At 37.3% G+C, this 25,205-nt stretch overlaps 1 protein-coding gene across 1 annotated transcript; it reads right to left on the bottom strand.

Annotated features, from left to right (window-relative positions):
• Nucleotides 1-19,992: 19,992 nt before the first annotated feature.
• Nucleotides 19,993-24,641, bottom strand: LOC140162353 (uncharacterized). The gene is made up of 3 exons (XM_072185568.1): nucleotides 24,358-24,641; nucleotides 20,676-20,918; nucleotides 19,993-20,529 (listed from the first exon to the last, which is right to left on the bottom strand). The coding sequence occupies exons 1-3, from the start codon at nucleotides 24,617-24,619 to the stop codon at nucleotides 20,018-20,020; spliced, it is 1,017 nt and encodes a 338-aa protein (XP_072041669.1). The 5' UTR covers nucleotides 24,620-24,641; the 3' UTR covers nucleotides 19,993-20,017.
• Nucleotides 24,642-25,205: the final 564 nt, after the last annotated feature.

Genomic DNA, 25,205 nt, shown 5'->3' with positions numbered 1-25,205 from the left:
CAGCGTGATATAATGTAAGGAATGCTATGCCAAAACTTTAAAAATTAACAAAAATATCAGTATCAATAAAATCAGAACCAGAATAAATACAAAGGCCTAAAAATAATACTTTTAAACAGTAATGTATGCAGATGACACTTCTCTTATGTGTAAAGCAAAAAATGCTGATGACCTAAAAATTCAACTTGAATCTAACCTAAAAACTGTAGCTAACTGGTTTAAAGCTAATAAGCTCACATTAAATACTAACAAAACTAAGTTTATGATTTTTGGAACTAATCATACGCTTAATCATTACAATGACATAACTCTCACATTTGATGACAAAATTATTGAAAGAGTTGATGTTTTCAAATATCTTGGTATTAAGTTTGATAGTAATATGTCTTGGTCATCACACATTGATTATGTATCTGGAAATGTTTCCAAGAGAATTGGTGTTGTAAAACGTGCAAAGTATTTCCTTCCTCATAAAACCTTAGTTATGCTCTCTAATGCTCTTGTAATTCCACATTTCGACTATGCCAGCAGTGTTTGTTTTAATTGTTCTGCAACCAATCAATATCAGATTCAAGTACTTCACAACAGATTAGCTAGAACAATTCTCTTTGCTGATATCAGAACACCAGTAGATGATATGTTAAATTCATTAAATTGGATTAAACTTTCTGATAGATGGTCTAATCACATGCTTTTTCTAACCTTATATGTATCAAAAATATGTGTCCTGAATATTTATGTAATCAATTTGACTTTGTTCATAATGCTCATGATCACATTACAAGGAGTCATTCTTCAAACACATTGATCGTGCCTAAATATAATTCTAACAGTGGTAAACGTACATTTATTGTAAGAGTTGCAAACTTATGGAACAATTTGCCACCATCATGTCGTGTAAACCTTGAAACTATGTCTTTGCATCAATTCAAGACAAGCATCATTACTACTGCTGAATTATTATCATTTATTTATATTGCATGTATTTTTAGATTTATATCGTTCATGTACTTGAGATACATTTATTTTCTTTCACATTTATTATTGATGTTTTTGTATAAATTACTAAATATCATGTTATTTTGTAAATATTCTGTAAAAATGTTGTAAATATCATTGTATGAGGGCCTGCTTGGAAAGCAGTGCTTGCCACTGAAGTAGTTTAAATCCCTCAATAAAGATTTCCCAAATCAAATCGGACCGATGCTCTACAAACTAACATTTGCCCAAATTTGGTATTTTTTACACTAAAGTATTACATATTTATGTAATATTTTAGTTACATGGCTTTAATTTGACACCAACAAGACACCAATTAGCGCACAAAATATTCATAAAATGGTCAAAATACCGGGATTTTTATTTTAAAATGAGGTTTTCTGTTTTCTGGTAAAAAAATGTATTTCTAACCTTCAAATTCACTATTTTGATAAAAAAAAGAGACATATTTATAATCAGAAGAATTTTTTTAAATGGTAATAAACCGTGATTTTTACCCAAATGTGGTATTTTGTAACACTAAAAGTACTTCATATGAAAAATATTACCAATTCGTTGTCATGAACTGAACCAAAAAGACATCAATAGCTCACCAAATACTCATGAAATGGTCAAAATACCGATTTTTAGAATTTTCATTTTAAAATGGGGTTTGGTAAAAAGTGCATTTCTCACCTTTAAATTCACTATTTTCATAAAAAAGGACATTTTTATAATTAAAAGAATATTTGCTCTTAGAATAACTATACTGAAATGTTTTAAACTACTAAGATATATTTTGTAACATGGACTAGTGGGGTTGTAACCCCCTAATTTTCAATTACAAAACGTCATATACCGCTAAATTTTAATTATATCAATGTATAGGTATGGGTCTCCTCCATCCAGTGACAACAAACATTTCTCCATAATTTCTCTGACGTCATAATGTGAGGGGGCCCGTGCAAATTTGGGAAATGCTGACTATGTCCAAAAGTATTGACAAAATTGATTTTCGACTAAAAATTCTAAAAAAATGCGATTTTCACCAAATGTTTCAGTAGCTCTGGGAATAATTTGACTAGAGTGAGATGAAAATCATTGATTTTACTGTAGAAACCAATGGTGAGCCTCACCCCCCCCCTCTATGGTCCTCTTTGACGGCCGGTCCTACTCCCGGGTAAGGTGCTGGGTAAAATGAGCGCAAAGGATGGGTCCACGATTAGCTTAGGTCGTTTGGGCGTAAACGCGTGCGTTTTTTGGTGACAGATAAAAAATCTTGGGGTTTGGTACAACCGCCCTCGTAGTTCTAGGGTTAAGTCACATCAAAGATTTCAAAACATTAAAAATTAAAAGTATTTCATATGAACAAGATTACAAATTGATGTGATGAACAGTTTCGTAGTTTTAATTTGACACCAAAATGATATCAATAGCTTACCAAATCCTGAAAAATGAAATTAGTTTTTGGTAAAAAAAAAAAGCAAACATTTTATCCCCATGGCCAGCGCGTTGGCAAGTAAGATATGCAATTTTGAATTTTGCAGAAAATAGATAGACCCTATCAGAATTTTTAAACCAGACGGGTCATTAAATCGATGCCAACTATGTTGGTTCTATATTATGTATAATTATATTGTCTTGTATCAGGGCCCAGTATTTATCCAAGCTAATAAAATATTAGTTAATCGGTCATATAAATTGATATGTTATCTATATGTTCAACATACAAAAATATCTCATATCAGAAAATGTAAGAAGAACTTCTCAAATTTCCTGATCATATCAATTGAATAATGCTGACATCAACTGTAGCATCTGCTAATTGACCGAGACGTGAACTTGTACATCAAACGCAATTAGTATAATTAAACTCATGATTATTAATCGCATGATAATACTGCATGGTACTAGATAGTTAGTTTGCAATGAACAGATACAGGGTGAGTCAAAAAAGTGCAATAGAGCAAAGAATCGATATTTATGTAAGAACCAAGTTGAACTTTCCCATTATTGAAAGTTTCTATAAATGCCACACTCAATAGTCATATTCTGTGAAAAAATGAAGTGACTCGCTTCTACCGTTTAAATTTTATGCGTCCTTTGGTTGCGATACCCAATTACATTATTTGTCCACGAGGTACCATGTATTTTGAATGGGAGCACACAATGCACGATAATTGCACCAGCTCTGAAACTTAACTTTAACTTAAATAAGGTTGATTTTTGCGTTCTTTTACTTTTTTCTGTTCAAACAAACTTTCTAACATTATTTTAAGTCCTTCATACCTCACTCGACTCCAACTCCAGTTTTTTTAATCCCAATATGTCCAATTCAGTCCACTTCAATTTGCGCGCATTTCATTTCGACATTTGAAAAACCCGTTTACAAATTTATATGGTTTTGATAGAGAATAAACATCTTTAAAATAAAGGGAAAATGAAAATAACAACAAATAATGTTTCTTCTCCTTAAGCAAGACCAAGGGCAATAACACTATGGGTGCTCCATTTTATTTCAATGCCATTGAGGTTAAGAAAATGGCAGTTGTTCCAAATCTACCTTACACAGAGTGGGCTGATATTCAAATTTTAGATGTCTCTTGGACAAACATTAAAATTGGGTATCGCTATAAAATGTGTCATTAAAACAAAACGGTAAAATGCTAATTCCTTAATTTTTTCACACAAGATCACTAATGGATATGTTATTTATAAAATGTTTTAAAACCTAAAAGGTTCAACTCGGTTCTTAAATGAAAATGGATTCTTTTCTCTATTGCACTTTTTTTGACTCACCCTGTATATTTAATTATCTTTCGATACAAAAGACAAATGTATTACGGGCTCTGGTATGAACGTTTCGACAGTATTTTTGTGGGACATGAGAGCACATCAGAATTGAATTGAACTCTGAATACGAGAAAGGTCTTTCTGATATCAAATAATTTTGACCTTTGAAATTCGCGATATAATACAAATTTTAAGACAAATTATTAAAATTTGATATTTTTTAAATTTTTGATACTTAATAGTCCTAAACGGTCTAAATTTAATTATATGTACTAAGTGTATGTAGCAGGGATGAAATGCTGACGATCAATTGAAAATTTTGACCTTTTATATTGAAGATATACATTTCCCCAAGACTAATTTGTCTTGGTGTTTGGGGGAAAACCTCATATTTTCAATACGAATGTTCAAAATGTTCAAAGGACTGTTAAATATCAAAAATGTCAAATTTTAATCATTTGCCATAAAATATGTATTATATCGCGAATTTCAGAAAATCAAAATTATTTGATATCAGAAGGACATTCTTCGTATTCAGAATGCAATTCGATATGTCTGATCAATAAAGGGAAGGAAGAACCACGCATCACATACTAGCACATTTTAACATGGAATTGCAATGGAAACACATAACGTGCACAGCAGGGGTGGTACTAAGCTCATGGTTTTTGAATTAGTCGCGCAAACTCATGGCGAATTTTGTTGGCTTGCTCTCGACAAAGTGAGACAAGGTATCAATCGGTTATGAATAATTCACATCCACTTTTTCTCGGCCCATGTGATTGAGGTCACCAGATAAAGTGTCGTAATTTTTGCGAATCGTACCTGTTGAAGAGAGTAAAAAAGCCTTCTATAGCGGACATGATGGGCAGAAATAGGGTCAACTACTATGATACCGTCATGCAGCAGTGATTGGTTTTTTTTCCAAGAATGTCCCGGGGGGCCACTCAATACATATGAAGACCCGAGCGCAAGAAGACAGTAAGTCCATTTGCCCCCCCCCCCCTAAACATATCTCAGATTAAAACAAGCAAATTGAACAGAACAAAAAACATTTGAGAGCTACGACTGCGTCCTTGACATTGAGGTAAGCATCATGTCATAACGGTATTTTCTAATTGCCAAAGAGGGCGCTTGCACAAATTGTTTTGAGACAGGCTGTACTCAAAACAATTTGTGCAAGCGCCTCTTTCCAAGGCAAAAATAAATTAAATTGCCCACCTAGTAAATTATCCTTATTTACCTCCCTGATACTTACTCATCACACTGGAACATATAAATACATTTAGACATTACAAACTAGCGCGGCGGGTTGTGTGTTGTTTGTACTAATTCATTAGTTTATTTTCAGTCTATCGAGCCTATCCACGTTTGCACCATTCTTTTCGAGACAGGTTGTAGCAATCTGGTCGACATTCTGCAATATTCGGAACGATGTATTCGAGTTTTCTATTTATTTTCGAAATAGCGAATCACAGTATCAACACGCTATATTGTAAATATTTTTTTCATAAAGCTTCATACTCCGTTGGTGATCAATATTCTATTGTTGACACAGATAAAGAAAGTTTACATATGCATTGTGATATACACGTGTGATCGAATTTTCTATTATACACGCACCTGGATCATAAATGTGTTCCTTTATAATTATAGAATTGTAATTCTCAAAATTAAATATATCACAATTTTAACTTTCGATTTTAAAATCGTTACGCCAAAAATGCAGTAAAAATGTATCCAGAGCAAACAGTGATGGCCGCTAATTAGTGGTATCTCATATGATAGTCGTACTATGCATAGCCTGAGTCGCTCGGCCTATCTCGAACAAAATCGCCATGCGTATCTATTGAAAAACGAGAGGATTCGCCGTACTATCACGGCAATTTTAGACACGAAAATATAGGATGATGACGGTGTGCGAATCCTTCATTATCGAATTCAGACAATTGAGCTTCGCAATGTGTAGATGTTCGCAATGATCGGCCTCTGCTCTTCAGATCGAAGTGTTACATCCTCCACCAACACTATAACCGAAGTGTTTTTCAAAAAGTCTTGTTTCAAGTTCCTTGAGTATTTTCAAATGATTCTACCGGAACAGATGCGCAAGAAAATTTGCAATTTTAATGCTAAAATCGTCAGCAGCATTCCATAGTGGCGTATAGTGAATTTTGGTAATTTTCTTTCAATTTTCTAAGTCTCATCAGTCAAAATTAGCTAATTAAATAATAATTAATTAATAATTAATTAATTAAATGTGGCTCATGGCTACAAAGTGAAACTTGGTGTTTTCCATAGTGGCGCATCGACCATACGCCACTTTTTATACACATTACATAATTAAGAAATATCGGCAAAAAATGAAAAACATTGCATGTCATAGTGGTGTACACCTCGTATCGGACACCTATACGCCACTGTGGAATGAAGCCGACGAAAAGTAACGCCACATGGATTACACGGCGACCGAGTTGGCGTAAGGTTAACGTTAGGTTAGGGTATTGCGTTTTGCGTGTTTTCCGTAGTGACGTATAGTTTTGTACTTATTGTTTTCATTTTGCCAGTAATATTGTATCTTTATTCCTTTTGAAACATATGAAAAAATATCTGTTTATTTTACTACATAAATTTCACATCATTTACAAAATATAATGAATATCTGATTTACACGACTCGATTTTAAATTGGCATTTCTTCAAACCCGAATACAGCCAACAAAATGGGGTAAAATTAGGACAATTGTTGCCTAAAACCATGCCGAAGAAAGATTACCACACTCATTATAACTTATTCCATCCACATCCTCGTTAATGTCTCTGTTATTAGGTTATTAGTATATTTTCCTCTTAACAAATTTGTCTCCCTCCCCCACCCCCTTAGATCGTAGCCGAGGGGCCCTGGTCCACTGTGCCCTTTGGTAAATTTGGCCCTGTGGATACCTTTGAAACTCACTTCAGTGTCAGAGGTCAGGGCTTCACTCATGGTTGACATCTATCAAATGAATGCTTTATCATTGTATTCTTTATTAAAATTCATGACATCGCAGCTGTACAGTAACTTGCGTGTTATTATAAACATTTGGAACCTGACGTGTAAGACCATGTCATATAGTCCGATCTTTTTGCGTGGGTTTTGGCTGTTTTTTGTTCCCTGTTGTGATTTTTGATCTTCCACTTCGATTTCTGCTCAAATAATTTGACTTTTTAGACGGAACAACGCAACGCATTTTCGCGGCGTTTGTTGTTGCCTTCAAACGCACGATTGTGGTAGTGCCTTCGTCGCAATATGGCAACACGCACTGTAAAACATGGCCGCTTATGCAGCCTGTTCTTTTGAAAGTCTTGCAGTCACTGTAAAGAATATGCCACTTATACAGAACATGCAAGACTTTTTATAATTTTGAGAGAGTGAGTTTTACTTAAAAAAAGAAACAGCACCTACCTCTCTTGAGTCGTCCCAAAAGTCCAATGTGGGAATATACCTGATGTTACATGTTTAAATATTGATAACTTTTGTATCTGGTGGCATTACAAATTAGGGACTGTGCAATAATTATGAGTGCTGGGGGTGGTTAAAACTGGGGGAACAAGAATTTTATTGTTTAATGGTGTATTCACATAAGACCGAGACTCATTATATCGTTATGAACACGGCAGAGTGCCAAATACGCAAAATTACTGTTCTGAGTAAACGGCGTTTGAAAATCTTGGTACCATTCCATTGGTCCTTCTAAAAATTTAGAACATTCGTGAGCACTCATTTCAAATGTATATTATAGAAGTGAATGTGCACCAATTATTACCAATAACAATCGATATCCCTCAAAACGCGTTTTAGCAGCTATTCGGCTTTATGCTGTAGCCAAAATGTCTGTACCACTGCGCACGGAGTCGTATTCGGGGTCGAATAAGTGAGGTTACCATAAGTGAGGACTTTGTCTTTGTGCTATGTTTATTAACGGCAATTGTACAGGTTACACTGACAGGTTTAAAAGTTAATATCCTTGCAACTCTTTGCAAGTTAACTCTGATTAGCCTCCTATGATTTTAATACATAAGTATTCTAGTGGCGTATCTAGAAGAACCTTACCCCGGGGGCTGAGGTGGTTTGTGCCGCCCCTGGAGAAAAGATACAGGATGGCGCCCTACCCCCCCCCTCGACACACCACCCGATCATTTGCTGAGTCTGAGGGGAATGTGATCTCCTAAGAATTTGGAAAACATTGGAAAATGAAAGCCCGATTGAAGCCATTTGGTGGACGATTTTGACACTATCATAATGTAAAATTATACTTAGAAAAAGTGAAACTGAAGGCCCAAATGAAGCAATTCGTGGACCAAAACTGATTTTGTGTTCAAAAGAGAAGAGAAAACGGCCACTTGTGTATCTATACGTAGGAGGGTGTCTACTCAGAAGTTGGACAGTTTTGGTAAATGATGGGGCATCATTTTTCACTTGTTTAACCATACGCAGGGGGGTGTCTGAGGGGGATGTTCACCCTGCGAAGTTTGCTAAATGAAGATCCAAATTGAAGCCATTTTGTGCATCATTTTTCACTTGTTTATCCATACGCAAGGGGTATCTGATGTTCCCCCTCGTAAAGTGCTTCCAAATGAAGGTCCAAATTGAAACCTTTTGGTGCATGAATTTTTACTTGTATCCATAAGCTGGAGGCGGTGTCTGAGTGGGATTTCCCCCTCCTCCGAAGTTGAAAAATTTTGCCAATTGAAGGCATTTCATGTATCATTTCACAGTTGTTTATCCAATAGCAGGGGAGTGTCTTTGGGGGATTTTCCCAAAAATTCCCCCTCCGAAGTTGGACAATGTTGCCAAATAAAGTTCCAAATTGAAGCCATCTGGGGCATCATTTTTCACTTGTTTAACCATACGCAGGGGGGTGTCTGAGGGGGATGTTCACCCTGCGAAGTTTGCTAAATGAAGATCCAAATTGAGCCCGTTTGGTGGATCATTTTTACTTGTTTAACCATACGCAGGGGGTGCCCTCCGAAATAAAGGTCCAAATTGAAACCATCTGGTGCATCATTTTCAACTGTTTAAACATATGCAGGGAGTGTCTGACAAGTCTGAGGGTGGATATTCCCCCTCCGAAGTTGGAAAATGTTTCTAAATGAAGGTCCAAATTGAAGCCATTTGGTGCGTCATTTTTTAGTTGTTTATCCATAAGCAGGGGGTGTCTGAGAGGGGATGTTCCCCGCATAGAAGTTGGACAATTTTGCAAAATAAAGATCCGAATTGATGCTATTTGGTGCATCATTTTCACTTGTTTATTCATTCACAGGGGGTTGGTTGTCTGAGGAGTGATGTCCTTTTGCGGGCTGCGCAACATGATTGCCACCCCTGGCTCATCAGATAGAAGACACCCCTCCCCACATCTGTAACCCATGTTTCTTCCAAGCTGTCCCCATAATTCCTTTACCGTGAATTTTTTTTTAAATCTTAAAATTCAAAGGGGATGTATCGGAGTCGCCGAGCTAGGGGCCGAAATTTCGAAATCGTCCCACTGATTTACTAGGCCTACTAAAAGAAAAATTGCAATTCAATGCTAAAATGAACACAATTGAGAACAATTGTGCCAAAGGAAGATATCAGAGGAGCTGCCTACAGCACTCCTTTTTGAGATTCGTGATTGTGTTCAAGTTTGAGATTTTTTATGTTTTTCAGGGGGTTGTCGCACCCCACACACCCTGTGGGGGAGGCCATTTGATATTGTGTTCCCACATTCAAAAAATGTGAAGGGATTGACGCCGCGCCCATGGTGTAGGCTCTATGGTCTAGAAAATTCAGAATTCCGCCTCTCGGAAAGGGCTCACAATCCTTAAGGGGCGCTGAATGCATCTAGGGCGACACGTTCCCAATTTTACTTCCATCCAACGCTAATGGCACGGGACTATGTTTTTGTTGTTCATTAGGATTACTTTTTAAATTCGCAAGAGGCGCGGAAAAATTTTTGCCGCTTCCACCACTGAGAGGTGTTGATTCCAACACGGCGGCACGTTCCTTTTTTATTCCCTTAGTTTTAATGATCAAAGTTTTGTTGAAATTCGCGCGAAGCGTGCGAAAATTTAGATATTTACTGCTTGGAAGGGGCTCAAAATCCATCGAGGGGGCACTATATCTGATCATGCGTTTATTCGGTTTTTTCTGACCCTCTAAATTTTGCCGGCAATAAAACAATCTTTCATAATGATTAGTTTTGTTGAAATTTAGATTTTTACTGCTTGTACCAGAGGCGGGCTCAAAATCCATTAAAGAGGCGCGGCAAGTTCCCAGTTGTCTCCCTTAGTTAAGGAATGGTTATGGCGTTGATTTTGTCTCACATGTCTCAGTACTAATTGGAAGCCAGTGGTGTAGCTAAAGGTTCGTTGTGGCGCCCAGGGCTAAGGATACATAATGGCGCCCTCCCCAATCCTTGAAACAAGTGCTCGCGCGCACGGTTGTTTCATGGGATCATTTATTAGTTTTTCAAATAAAACATCATGTACAACCAAATTTTAGGCCTGGGCAGCTAAATGTGATATCATGCTAATGTGTACAGATGCTTTCGAGTCATTCGCAACTTTAATTTTTCCTCTTTTACAAAATTATTCACTTTTCTAGCATTTTTATAGCTTTTTCGGATATAAAATGTATCTATTAATGACAAAATTGGTGGCGCTATTTAGTTACTGGAAATTTAACATTTTGGAGGCCATTTTGGACCTCATAATCGGCGGCATTTTGGATTTGAAACATGTTAACAACACAATTTTGGGAGAAATATTTCTGCTGTAACCCTCAAAGCCATTTACCATTGATAAGTTTGAATATTTAATCTGTTAAATGCTGTTTTAATGCCACTCTAACCCATTTTTTGAGTGAATAAATGTATTTTGGAGGCCATTTTGGACCTCATAATCGGCGCCATTTTGCATTTAAAACATATTAGCAATATAATTTGGGGAGAAATATTTCTGCTATAACCCTCAAAGCCATTTTTCATTGATTATTTTGAATATTTAATGTTTATAATGCTGTTTTAATGACACTCTAACCCATTTTTGAGTGAAAAAATGTATTTTGGCGGCATTAATCCAGCCTCTATGTTACAGAGGTTCTAATTGATGACATTTTACTTGGTTAATAGTGGTTGCTGTGGCTGCTATCTGGCTTTGGTATGACTTCGACTTCAGACAACCATGATATCACATCATTTAATCAAACAGCCTTAGCGATTTAGCGAAGTTACACACCTTAATTGCTCTTCTGGATCAAATAATTATTGAGATATTGTCATCTCACATGGTTAATGTGAATATTTATATGGTTGCTATGGGCGGCCATCTTAGATTGTGGGTGTCCTAGACATCAGACAACCATGACACCCTCTTCATTCAATTAGACAGTCTTGATTTCATAGGGATAGAGACCTCAATGGGCCTTGCAGGTCAAGCAGATTCCGAATTATTGTCATTTCATGTGGCTAATATGATGATTATCGGGTTGCTATGGGCGGCCATCTTGGATTTTAGGTGTCCTAGACCTGGGACAACCATGAAACCCCCTTTATTCAATCAGACAGCCTTGATTTAGTGGGGATAGACACCTTAATGACCATTGTAGGTCAAGCAGATTCCGAATTATTGTCATTTCATCTGGTGAATATGATGATTATGGTTGCTACGGGCGGCCATCTTGGATTTCAGGTGTCCTAGACCTCAGACAACCATGAAACCCCCTTCATTCAATCGGACAGCCTTAATTTAGTGGGGATAGACACCTCAATCACCCCTCTAGGTCAAATAGTTTCAGAGTTATTGTCATTATACCTGGTTCATAAGTAGGCCTACATTTTGGCGGCCATTTTGAAAAACGGCCATATACGGAGTTTGCCCGGGTTTGGAATTTTCCACCTAGTAGAATTTGAAAGACCTATGCATACCCTACTCGAATCAACATTCAAACTTTCTTCTTGAAAAAATTGTATACGGGTCTGTAGGACAGGGCCAGGACTAACAAGGACACCACATTGTCAGGGCCGGATTTACCATAGGGCCAGCTGATTTTGATGGGGGCCCCCAAAATTGCCTTGTGTAGTTTTTTAGCTGAAAACACCATGTTTTGGGCCAAAACAGGGTACAAAAATTGCCAAATTGTGTGCGCTTCGCGCGCACTAACCTATTATATAGCAAAAATTCAGATTCAATTTGGACTAAAATTTAAATTTTTCCGCGCGCTTAGCGCGCTAATGCCCTAGTGAAGTCTAAAAACTTAGCCACTTGAGTGCACATGTCTCCCTCATGATGCGTTTAGGGCTTCCAAATTTTGGCCTGGCCCAGGGCCCCCAAAAAGGTAAATCCGGCCCTGCATATTGTCTCCAGTAGCCATATACTTTTAACCGGAACTCATCACCATTGCACCTTTCGCGCAGTGATTTGGTGTAATGCGCCCTGAATGGCCCTCGTCGTACGATACGCGATAATTTCCCCAGAAAAAATAATTTTCCCACAAAATTTATTTATCCCACACAATTTTGTACAGTTGATAGATGTTGGCTGACCTTGTACATAGTAGTAGTACTAGGCACTTCAGTGACGTCACTAAAACCATTCAATGTGTTGAATGCTTTCCGTGCACACACACTCACAGAGCAGCAGTCAGTACTGTCAAAATATCAATTTTAAAACGGCCATATTTTCCGTTCTAAATAAAATAATTCGCCAAACTCGAGATATGTTCCTAAGTAATATATATTTGTAACATTCTGAAAAAGTCAGCATTTAAAACGATTTCATTCTCGAGAAATTGCGAAAAATACAACTACATGTCATTTCAGTCCCCCGAGTTAGCCTATTGATCTCATCACACGCAGCACTAAATCAGATCACCGAATTTGACCATTTTAAAATCACGATTTTTATGTATTTTGTTCAAAATATTCCCTCCCGAAAATATATATTAGGAAGTAATATCTCCTTGTACTATCCTGAAAATAGCAGTTTCATATTTTGTTTCGTTCAGCCACGAGAGTGAAATGAAAAATCAATTGTCATTCACTCGAAGCCAAAATGTGAGTATCAACAAACAGCACTATATATTTTGATTTGTTAGTAAATGGGCCTTCATTGTAAATCTGAAACTGCAATTATTTAAACCTTTCTTGTGAAAAATATTTTTTTCTGTGAAAAATATTTTTTTCTGTGAAAAATATTTTTTTCTGTGAAAAATATTTTTTCTGGGAAAAATATTTTTTTCTGGGAAAAATATTTTTTCTGGGAAAAATATTTTTTCTGGGAAAAATATTTTTTCTGGGAAAAATATTTTTTCTGTTAAAAATTTTTTTTCTTTTTTTTCTGGGAAAATTTTTTTTTTTCTGGGAAAATATTTTTTCTGGGAAAATATTTTTTTTCTGGGGAAAATATTTTTTTCTGGGGAAAATATTTTTTTTTCTGGGAAAAATATTTTTCTGGGATAAATATAGCCCTGACCAAGGCCCGGGACCAAGGCTGTCGGCCATGCTACGCCATGCTCCCTTTATTCAGTCTGATTATGTAATAAAGAACAAGTTATTCTTATTACATAATCAGATTTTATGTGTGGCTGGCTTGGAGGAAATGACGAAATGGCATTAGGGGCTGTCATTTTCTTCGGAATGGGGGGGGGCATGAATATACAGGGGGTCATAGAATTTTAAGACCAAACATAGCGGGATTATAATTTTTAACACCCAAAATAGGGGGTTATAGAATTATTTAGGGTTGGTGACTCAAAAAATTTTCCGCATTCTTTTAATTTAACAATCCAATTTGTGAGCACAATCTTTCGTTATATAATGCAAAATTTCTGCGCTTTCCGTGTGCCTTCTTTGCACACGCAATCACAATTTTAACGCACTCCGCACACTTTCCTCACTCTTAAGTTTTGGTGCGCTCCTCGCCTTTAATACATCAAGTTTTGATACCGTTATCCCACTGTGCCGTTACCCAAGGCACACTGCACCGCCAGGGGTCCCTACCACATAAGGGGGTGTCACTTTCTTCGGCGGGGGTCATTAATATATCTTTATGCCGCCCCCCCCCCCACATCTTGGGTCGAAAAATTTTTCGAGACAGACTCAAGACAAATTATTCATTTCCGGACACTTCCTTTAATAAAGCGAACAATTATTTCCCTTGCATTTCATGTCAACCTATAGGCCGACTGGTTATGCCACTTAAGATGACATTGACTCTTAAGGGCTGCAAACTACTTTGCAGACCTATAATCAATAACTTAGTAGATTCTGGAAAGAAAGATCTGGGAAGATTTGGGAAGGCCCGGTGAGTAGGCCTACGTATAATTTTCATTCCCTGACTATAAGGACACGTGCCCACCGACTCGAAGCACAGAACCTGGGAAAATATTTCTGGAATAAATATTTTTTTCTGGGAAAAATATTTTTTCTGGGAAAAATATTTTTTCTGGAATAAATATTTTTTCTGGGATAAATATTTTTTTCTGGGGAAAATATTTTTTAGTAAAACATTTTTCTGTGAAATTTTTTTTTTTCTGGAAAAAACATTTTCTCTGGGATAAATTTTTTTCTGGGATAAATATTTTTTCTGGGTTAAATATTTTTCTGGGAAAAATATTTATTCTCGGATAAATATTTTTTTGGGGATAAATATTTTTTTCTGGGGGAAATTATTTTTTCTGGGATAAATATTTTTTCTAGGATAAATATTTTTTTCTGGGAAAATTTATTTTTTATCTGGGAAAAATATTTTTTCTGGGAAAATATTGGCCCTCATGGTACACCGTACAATAGGAAAATAATTTATTTGAGAAATTTATAACCTTAGAATCAGATGAAATGATGGGTCAAATGTAATATGCTTAATATGCTTGTACATATTTAAAAGAGTATTTCGTGATCCTAACATCCTCTTTTTATGACATTTTTCGGTAGATATCAACGAAAAAGCTTATTCCCAAAATTTCAGTTGATTCCGATATATTTTTTGGGGTTTTTTTTGTACATAAACATTATGTAGCCAGAGGTTTCCAGTGATATAAAAATCTCAACTTTTTGGAGAAAAGTGGGGGATGATGCTGTGGATCACGAAATGCCCTTTTAAGGTATAGGGATGCAAAAAAAACATTGGCCCCACTAATATAGGAATATAAAATCCCAAACCCATAGCGCCCTGTACTAAAAAGGGCCATTTTCTTGTGATATGAGTTTAAAAGCATATCAAAGGTCCACTGATATTATTTCGAAGCAGGTCTACATTTTGGAATATCCAAACAGCCCATTAAAATCACAGCTGATCAGCAAATTGTACGTGTGCACGAAAAATCTGCGCATGCAATATTTTAGAAAATTGGTCATCCGGTTTCTTCGACGAAACCACACAATACGCGAATAAATCCCAATTATAGATATTGAGTTATGCCACAAGACTGGTATCAGTTTTATTTTTATTTATTTTGTTTTTCATTACGTTTTTAAACAAACCATGTAAATAGCAGGACTAATAATATTTCAGGAAAAAATTAAATTTCAATTTATATTGTCGTTTGAAAAAGTAAAAAATTAAAAACACATCCCCCCCCCCCCCCCCACCCCATGTTTAAAAAATATGTCACCGCGCGATTCGCAACCTCAACTTGACACATTGTTGTTTGATTTGATCATTTATTTAAGCTCTTTTTAACACAGATTTTCGTTTCTTTTTCTACTTATTCATGTTTTCTGCTTTTTGTGGTATTTTTTAAGTTCGTGTGCAAATCGAGGGCGCTATTTACATATATTTTAAATTTAAAATAATATAAGTTATTATTTCATTGGTATTTGTTACTCTTTTCCTGATGTTTTAATGCCATTATACCAGTGTCTACCCATTGTAAAGATGAAAACACGATTAAGTATAAATACCGCCATCAGTGTTCACATTTTCTTTAAAATGATGTAGTTTTACATGCTATCAAACAACCATGGACACCCTAAAACTATTATTTACTCCTTATATGTTTTCACAGTTAATTTCGCACCTTGGTCATTAGACTATGCCATAGTCGATATTTGGTACTTTTTTACTTTTATATTTTGTGTGATCTCGGCATTATTTTGTCTCAATACTATAGTGAAGAAATAACCACTGCTTCACGTACATCGTTATTTTCAATTCATTCGATCTGGGTCTATATATCACTCCCGGATACCACTGTTTGCTTTACAAAATACCGTATACACCGCTATACAGTATAGTGCTCCCAATTAAAGTACATTAATTCCCCCCCACACGTTCATAATATTAAGGGAGGGCTCCCTTTCACAAAACGCTCCGTACGAGCCTGATGAAGATGCATCCCTATATGGAAGCATAGACCATAACCTTAATTTTCCTGAATGGATGACTCCGTTTGAATTATACACTCCCTGTAACAATATGAAAAAGGGGGACAGCCCAAAACAAGTAATTGCAACAGAGACCATTTTCCTGCATTTATCTCGTGATCTGAGATTGATAGAGAACTAACTTCTGTGTCTATACCCATTCATTTATTTGGGTCAGGGAATTCAGCTACAACAGTTGTTATATCATTAACATTGGCTAATATCTTTATGCTTAATTTGCATAAACTCAAAATGTGTATTGCATCATTCAAGCGTCAGAGGGAATGTGATGGTGGAGGGCAAACCAGGCACCCCACACTTTCAGATCTGCAGACACCATACCCCATGGAGTACAATGAAACTGCTTATTTTGTGGTACAAATGGCAAATAATGGTGGGAAAAGACAGGGAAACAAGTTTAGTACCTGTCGAAACGTTTGACTTTTACACGGGCTTTTACACTTGACATCAGTGTTACTGTTACACACACGCACAAACAGAAATGATGAGTGGGCACATAAAGCTAAAATAAACTTCATCAATGACCTTCACGCAGCAGATGCAACCTGCCACCAAGCTTGTAGCGTAAATTTCAGAACGGGAAAGCTAACCTGCAATGCTGGCAAAACTTGAAAGATCACAAGGTAAAGTGCAAACTGATGCATTCACGAAAGTGATTAAGTACCTTGAGGAAAATAATGAGGAGCAGACCATACCTTATAAGATGAGTCAACAGCGGGATAAATATTACAAATCTGACACACGACAACTTTGTACCACAAACCCTATTCCGTGAGTAACTGCCACTGCAGAGAAAATTGCTACTGCTAGTCTGCATTCACTGCGATATGGAAAAGATTATCTTACTGGTACTGACGATGCATCTGAAAATGTCGATCTCCTATGGAGCATATTTTGCCTCTCCGATCACCTCGTCCTCTTTGGTCAGGTGTGATCAGGAATAATAGACAAAGGGATAGGCATCCTAGTCTGCTGCCCTCTTTTGAAATATGTATCCTAGGTCTCAAATAGGCGGATTAGCGGCCATTTTGTCTTCGATATGATTTTATGTCCTTATATTTTAGTACCCAAATATACAAGTTAACAGGTTTACAATTTTAAAATTATATTTTGAGTATACAATATATTCTGTAGTAAATAGATCAAATGACGATGATTGTTCAGGTATTATATGCTTGATAGAATTAAACTGTTTGACCAGCTAGTATTCTCTTCCGCCGTCAGTGTGATTCCAGTCACTCCACGTACCGTGTTGCGAAGGTGGAGGAGTCTAAAGCTGTATTGACGAACACGCATGCGTTAAAAATGATGTAGCCTAGGTCGAACAATAGCGTAACGTAGTTTCCGGCATTGTTCCTATGCACTTTCACCCTCCTGGTGTGATGCAGTTGGTGCATAAGGGTGATCATCAGGGAAATCATTCATCGCTAAAATGGGTCAAACGGGTTTACACGACCAATACGATGGTACCCTGCACTGGTACGTTTACACGGTACCTCTGAACCATGTCATGCTGATCACTCGCACCTGTAGGATTAGTATCTTTGAAAAGACCGGTATTGTATTCAACCTAGGGTTGCAGACGTACACAGGTGATGAGGTCAACCTGCTTGTAGTGCAGCGCGATATATTCAAAATTGTTTTCACCTATTACTATGGTAGTTAATCCAATTTGTTACGTTACTTCGCCAGCGTATGGTAATTAATCCTGTTATATCACTAATTTCTTCGGCGAATTCAGTGAATTGCTGTAAATTGTGCTGAGGCTTGCGGGGTTTTGTATGTGCTGCGGAGTGCACTATAGACCTTTTCCCTTCTTCCCATCATACACTATTCCAGGAGGGTATAACGTAGTCCATCAACCTCATAGATCGTATGCATCCGATGGTCTTGGCAATTATTTTGTCTTAATATGGGCATACTGATAAATTATGTGGAATAACTTAAAGGCCATTGATGTTACTAATTATGCAATTATTAAATGTCTTCTTAGGTCGTTTAAATGAAGGCACTTATTTTAATACCTACGTGACCAGATGGGCGCTGACATTACAGCGTCTATACCTAGAAAAATGACCTTTGGCACAGCGGGTGGTCTTCCTGTGTATTTCAATTGAAAACGCGGGATGCATGTCCAAATTTTCTAGCAAATTTGTCTTTTTTCAACTTTGTAGTATTATTGTAAGAGTTTCCGTCAATAACTTTTTTCCCGTCGGTCAAAACTTTCAAAATTTAGTTCTTGAAAACATACTTTAAAAGACAGAATCCCCAATGTATAATTAAGTTGCCTTTTAAATTTTCAGCAATTTTAATGATATTTGTCTGTAAAATTCCTATCTCTTAGCATTATAGCACATCTACTGATCACTTGGTGATCTTGGTATGGCGGCGCCCCTGGGTTACGTGGGCGTTAAATTTAGTGTCTTTTATTTAATACCCTATGGTAGCTGATCTGTGGAAGAGATTGTGTTTAGGTTTCTTCTCTGAAAAAATGAAACGGACGCCGGCCGTATATCACTCCGTGTCCCGTCATTAGTTTTTCACCTCTAGGTCTATAAAACGCAGGTAAAATATTACATATAGCTGAGCGCGTCAGCTAAATTACCGAATACTGCTAGTCGATCTTTGTATCATTATGTCGTCATAAAAACTCTAAATATTTATAAACATGTGTTTGATAAAAACAAACCATACAGTAGAATTCCGTCTAAAAGCATGTATGGCTCGAAATGATTGGGTTTTTCTTTTGACAAAACAGACAAAAGGCAGGCACCGTCCACAAAAACTTTGATTGGTCTTACAATAATACATGTTTGTACAGCCGCCTGTATCAGTAATACAGTTGCTCAAACTCCAAATAATGTTTTTGTGTGATGGAACCTTTCGTCTCTTTCGTCAACTCAAAACAATACTCCTTTAACATCCTTGTAGATGAAATTCTGCGGTATGCCATTTTGTTTTAAATAATGTCCTCCTAAAAATATTGTTAGCATAATTTATTTTATGGGTTTTCAGAGTACTTTAGTATTTATATCCGGATTTAACCACAACCGATTGAACCGAAATATAGTTTACTATCAATGTATACGTCCGAATAGTGCAATGCACACTGGTACAGGGATAATCCAAACATCGAAATGCTCTGAATGCTACCTAACTCTATAAATATTTGTCTATTTATATTCATGGTCTAAAATTTGTTTGGTTGGTTTTTTTCTTATCTTAATTGATTTGCCCTTTTTTATTTTGAACTTATTTCATCGTGGAATTTCCATTCTGTGTAAATTATCAATATTGATTAAGTGTCTTGAAGATTAAAGCCTTAATGTACGATCTTTTTTCAGAATTTACCTTTATTTTTTTCAAACCCGATTTTTTGGCATATTTGTAATACTTACACATATTCTAACTTAAATCTATGAGCAAACTGTCAAATTCGCCCTATTTGTAGTAAAACGGGATGATTTTCTGTTGGTCCGACATAAAATCATATTTTTTAGATTATGATTTTATGTCGGCCACGATCGCAAACCGTAGTCTCCTACAAAACTAGTTTGGTTACGCTCCCTTCACATGTGGAGGGAGCGTAACCAAACTTGCCGCGTAGGAGACTCAACTCTGAGGCCGCACTCGCTGTCCTAATCCAAATAGTGCGAGATGTTTCGAGTGATAGAGGTGAAGTTTATGATGTTGTTTCTTTGCAAATTCCCAATGTTTTTCGCGTCTAAATGTATTGGGAACTTTCATAATGATTGCATATTATCATTTTGGAAGAAAAAAAGAAAAATCTAAAAATTTAAAAAGATCGTACTTTAAGTCAAAGGGCATGCAATTACAGACTTTATTTCTTTAAATCTCGGTTGCCTCATTTTCCACTGACATGTCTGCAGCTGCATACAGAAGATGACCAGTGAAAACATTACTACCCGTACCGGACGCGTATAGATAGGTTGTAGGGTGCGCTCTTATGTAGATTTCGTCTCCCTCTTCTAGATCAAGAACTATACTGTGACCTATCGTGGAGTATCCTGACTTATCTGACATATAGTTGTAGTAAGCGCGAGCTTCCTGAACTTCATTACGCATCAAATATATATTTAGATCGTACTGAGGATGTGACAACACAGTCACGGAAAAGGAGTACATGCCTGGTATGCGACATGTAAAAAATCCCGATGTTGCACTGTAATCGTTTCCTGCATTCATTTTGACAGAGTTGAATGCGACGGTCTGGTATCCAGAAGAGACGTGAAGGCTTGAGGTTAGGGTAGCAGTAAACATTGACAATGGAGGTGGTACGTAAGGGGTACCGGCATCTCCCTTCGTTCCTTTTCCTGTATCACCTTTGTCTCCTTTTGTACCTGGAAAAAAACGTTGAAATATGGTTGATCTGATCAGGTTTGCGGCATTTTCACAATATTCTTTAAAACGTCGCGAAAACTATTATAACAATTCTAATTATCAAACATCAAATCAAACAATCCTTATAATCATCAGTCCAGCTCACCTGAATCCCCTTTGTGGCCACCTGGTCCGACATCGCCTTCGTCACCCTTTTCTCCAGAGTCTCCTTTCAAGCCTTTTGTGCCTTTCAAGCCTCTTGCTCCGTTTGCTCCATCTTGTCCGGCCTCACCTTTTTCTCCGTTTACTCCGTTCTGTCCGGCCGTACCACTTTCTCCCGTGCTGCCTTTTAAACCTACCTGACCTTCTAAGCCAGGGTCGCCCTTTGGACCAATGGAGCCGGTCAAACCTAAAGAGACACATTCCCAAAAAACGTCAGAAAATACTATGTTATTAAAGCGCATTTCTAAAATGACGATTAGTAGCTGCAGCCAAGAAGAAAGTCACAACTACTAGACCACGAAAGCTTAAGGGCACTGTCATTTGCTTTGGAAGGGGGTCATGAATATACTGGGTGTCATATAATTTTCAGACCAAATATAGGGGGGTTATAATTTTTTAACACCCAAAATAGGGGGGGTATAGAATTATTGAGGGCTGGTGACTCAAAATTTTCGCTCGCTGCACGATCATTCTTTTAATTTAACAATCAAAATATGTGCACATCCTTTCGTTATATAATGCAAAATTTTTGCGCGCTTCTTTACACACTAGATCAAATTTTTACGCACTTCGCACACTTTCTTCGCTGTAAAGTTTTGGTGCGCTCCTCGTCTTTGTACCGGCACTGAATAATTTGTCTTGAGTCTGTGTAGGCGGAAGGGGGAGGGGGGGGGTGTCATAAAAATTTTCAACCCAAGATAGGGGGGTCGTAAAAATGTTTTGCCCGCGATAGGGGGGTCATAAAAATTTACTCCGGTCACCGACATATTCATGACCACCCCCCCGCCGAAGAAAATGACATCCCCCTAATGGTAAGATGAGTCGCTAATCCAGCCGATATAGGCGAGGCATTGCATTACTTTCTGTTCCACCATGCATATAGGCCTAATACAGCTTTTTAAATGCCATGATATACTGAACAGTCATGAACATAGACGAGGGGCCCATTTTCTAAGTCACATCTATGACCCAATCATCCCCGCGAGTAGTGCGCCCTCTACAGGCCGAGATTCGTCGGAGAAGATGTGTGGACATAGCTCACTCTGAAGAAGAATGTCGCCCATGACGCTCGAAACTGGCAGTGAAAAGTATTTAATTGGTTTTGAAAAATGAACTTTGTATTCTGCCATGGTATACTGCTGGGTGATCACCAAGTTTTTCAGTTTTTCTTAACGCCGAGCAAAGTGCTTCGACTGTTAATGTTAAAGCTTTGTTAAAATGATACAATTCTGGTTTACCCTGCGCACCCTGTGTTTTGGGGTAAGGTTTATGTTTGGGGTTAGGGTTAGGGTTATACTTGTGCGCAGGGTATACCAGAATTATTTCGTCTAAATACAACTTACAAATTTTTGGCGAAAATTCTTCAACAAAAACATCAACAAAATATGGCGCGGTCATGGATGGTCCTATTTCACCAACATAATGCAATCTATTTATGGAACAGTTTGAAAGCTTTAATCCTTGAATTTGGCTTGACTACGTGGATGACACATTAGTAGTGATTAAACGGGAGCATTTCAACGAATTCACAGAGCACATCAACTCACAAAGTGAACACACAATGTTCACATCTGAAGCGGAGGCGGATGGACAGCTTCCATTCTTATATATAGATACTTTGGCCAAACGCTCAGAGGACGCTTCTTTGCGGGTCAGTGTGTATTGTAATCCTACACGTGACCAGTACCTCAATTTTGACAACCACCATCCAGATTTCGTAGTTACGAACCCATAGAGAGAAAGAAATCTCTCATTTGCATTCCGCGTATCTGAATTGTGGATACGAGCGTTAGAAATGTTCTTCAATTCCCCTGTATCCAATCTTGTCGCCGCATTGACTGGTACGGCAACATAATTTTGGAAAAGGACAGCAGGAACGACAAGGAGAATACGTGAAGCAATCACATTATGAGAGACCGGCAGCCCAAGATATAATATACTAACTATAACAGTTTGCTGAAATCAGTGTAACTAAGTGATAATTCTATTTAAGGAAGAAATCAAAACTCGACCGGCGGTCAGCCGCCGGTTCCGGGCAGTTCCGTCCGGTTGCTATTGTTCTAAGCAATATAAACCGGACGGAACCGGCGGTTGACCGCCGGTCGAGTTTTAGTTTCATCCCTTAGACGATTTTCTAAAAACACTGATCTCAGCATCTCAAACACCATTAAAGGGATCAGCCGGATGATTTTTTAAAAGGACATATTGTAGCACTTGCCTTTCTAGTTACATTGACGGTATTGTTAGAATCAAACACTTTTGCTAATTAGTGCAATTAATTAATTAAAGTCATCAGTGGAAGTCTCCATGTTTCGATACTTGGGCTATACTGACGTACATTGCACACATAGGTCGGGCGCTTAGGTCGTTTAATAAGCGATATTGACAACACTGAAATCAGCGCAAAACGGAACAAGAAAATCGAAAACAACGTACATGTGCAACCATGACTGTTTCAAAACAGCCCGCCGAGGTCATGCAGGTAACTCCGAAGTCATGCATTGAATTGGTTTGAATGAGGAATACTACGGCATGTACGGGAACCAGCTCCTTTTGTTAGAAGTCACTTATGACATGTATGAGTGAAATGGATAACCTCCATAGGAAAAACTAGCATTGCCCACTCGGCTGTATCGATACTTGGGCTTCATAGGCTATAGTGACGTCAAGAAATGAACGAAAATGGCCGCCCCCATACCGGGAAAGTTATAGATATTTTAATTTTATTTCTTTGTAACGGAGAGGTTTTTTGTACTTTAAACGAACAGCCTCAACCAGGTATGTTTATTAATTCATAAACAATGATAATAGGGTAAAACATAACATGACCGGCTGATCCCTTTATTACGAAAGGAGGAACCAATTGGTTCTGAAATTATGTGGGAAAAAATGACCTGGTGAGTAGAATGTTTTAATCTTTCTACTCGTTTTGTCTAATACACGGTTGTTTGATGTATATAGAATTGGCTTCATTATTAACTAAATACAAACTATAGATGGCGCTATTTATCCTAAATCATATTTCTTTATTTGCATGGGTTAGGTGATTAATATTGTCTTTAAAACAGCTAGAATAGGTGAAAGAAGCAACAAGGAAATTTTATAAACATATTTTATCAAACATTTAAAGGAATTATTTGTATTAAAAGCTTGAAAGAGTAATTTCCAGTAATTAAATAGCGCCACCAATTGTGTCATTAATAGATACATTTTATATCCGAAAAAGCTTTAAAAAATACGATAAAAGTGAATAATTTTTTGTTTAAGAGGGGAAATTAAAGTAGAGAATGGTTCAAAAGCATCTGTATACATTAGCATGATATCACTTTTAGCTGTTTAAGCCTAAGATTTGGTTGTACATGGTGTTTTGTTTGAAAAACTAATAAATGATCCCACCAAACAACCGTGAATAAAAGCGTCTTTTATCACGACATGTCACTTTAGGACATATCAAAGTAATGCAGGCACTTAATTTAAGTCACTGTCAAAACTGTCTTCCCAAGGAAAGAAAGTATATTTTAAAACAAAATATTCCAAACTTTTTTCCATGATTGTATTACAGGTCTAGAAAGATATTTTTGTATTCGTCATGAACAACGTGACAAGAAAGTGAAATCTAGACAAACCTTGCGGCCCTTGAACTCCGGGCAACCCGGATGGCCCCACGGTTCCCGGGGCCCCTGTTGCACCGGCAGGCCCAGAGGGGCCCATGAAGCATCCACATGGACTTTCGATTGGTTTGCACCGAGTGGCTGTTTCTTCTTGGCTGCAGCTACCAGATGTTTGGCTTGATTCGTCGTAGTCGTTGGAGGCAGCAGTGTATGCGATCAAATAGGTGGACGCAAAGATTGCCGTGATAATCAGGAATAGAACCTCTGGTTGAGCCATGTTGAATGTATGTATCCAATGAAGGACCTGAAAAATCAATAGTTAAAAGAAATAACTGAAACTTAAGTGTATTTGGTGCCATGTGACGACATCAATACGTTAAATAGCTCCCGTCCGAATGTCCGAGATGGGCAACTTTGTCATATGACGCACTACTTTCCCTTTAACTTGTCCGACGGACGCCCTGAAAATTTGCCAATCTTACTAGCAGTGGCGTACCGACCTGGATAAAATTGATCAAAAATTTATTTGTAATGTTCATCTTCCTTTCTGCCTGATATTAGACCACAATTATCCTTATATTTTTCGCTACGCAGTGAAGTAATTTTGGTAGTGCGTCAGCTGGACGGTTTCCCAATTTTGCCTCCAATACGTCACATATAACTACACACTAAGGCAATAGAAACAAATTAGTTCGATCTTTCGATCGACCATCGATGCTTGGTCGATCCTTATCATTTATGAAATCAATTACTTTACTATTGTTAATTGTGATAAAATGGTAATTTGAACCTGTAGTGACATTGATCAATATAAATTTAGCGCTAATTTCGATTAATTAGTTAATAGTTCAGTAATAAGAAGC

This window comes from Amphiura filiformis, chromosome 10, assembly GCF_039555335.1.
Source record: "Amphiura filiformis chromosome 10, Afil_fr2py, whole genome shotgun sequence".
Classification (NCBI taxonomy): Eukaryota; Metazoa; Echinodermata; class Ophiuroidea; order Amphilepidida; family Amphiuridae; genus Amphiura; species Amphiura filiformis.
Note: the sequence above shows the minus strand (reverse complement) of the source record. Positions and strands in the feature narration are given on the sequence as shown.

Coding starts and splice junctions, on each gene's coding strand:
- LOC140162353 (XM_072185568.1), bottom strand. CDS start 24,619: ATGGCTCAACCAGAGGTTCTATTCCTGATTATCACGGCAATCTTTGCG. Junction 20,919..24,357: donor CGGAGTTCAAGGGCCGCAAG/GTTTGTCTAGAT, acceptor GTGTCTCTTTAG/GTTTGACCGGCTCCATTGGT. Junction 20,530..20,675: donor TGGCCACAAAGGGGATTCAG/GTGAGCTGGACT, acceptor GTTTTTTTCCAG/GTACAAAAGGAGACAAAGGT.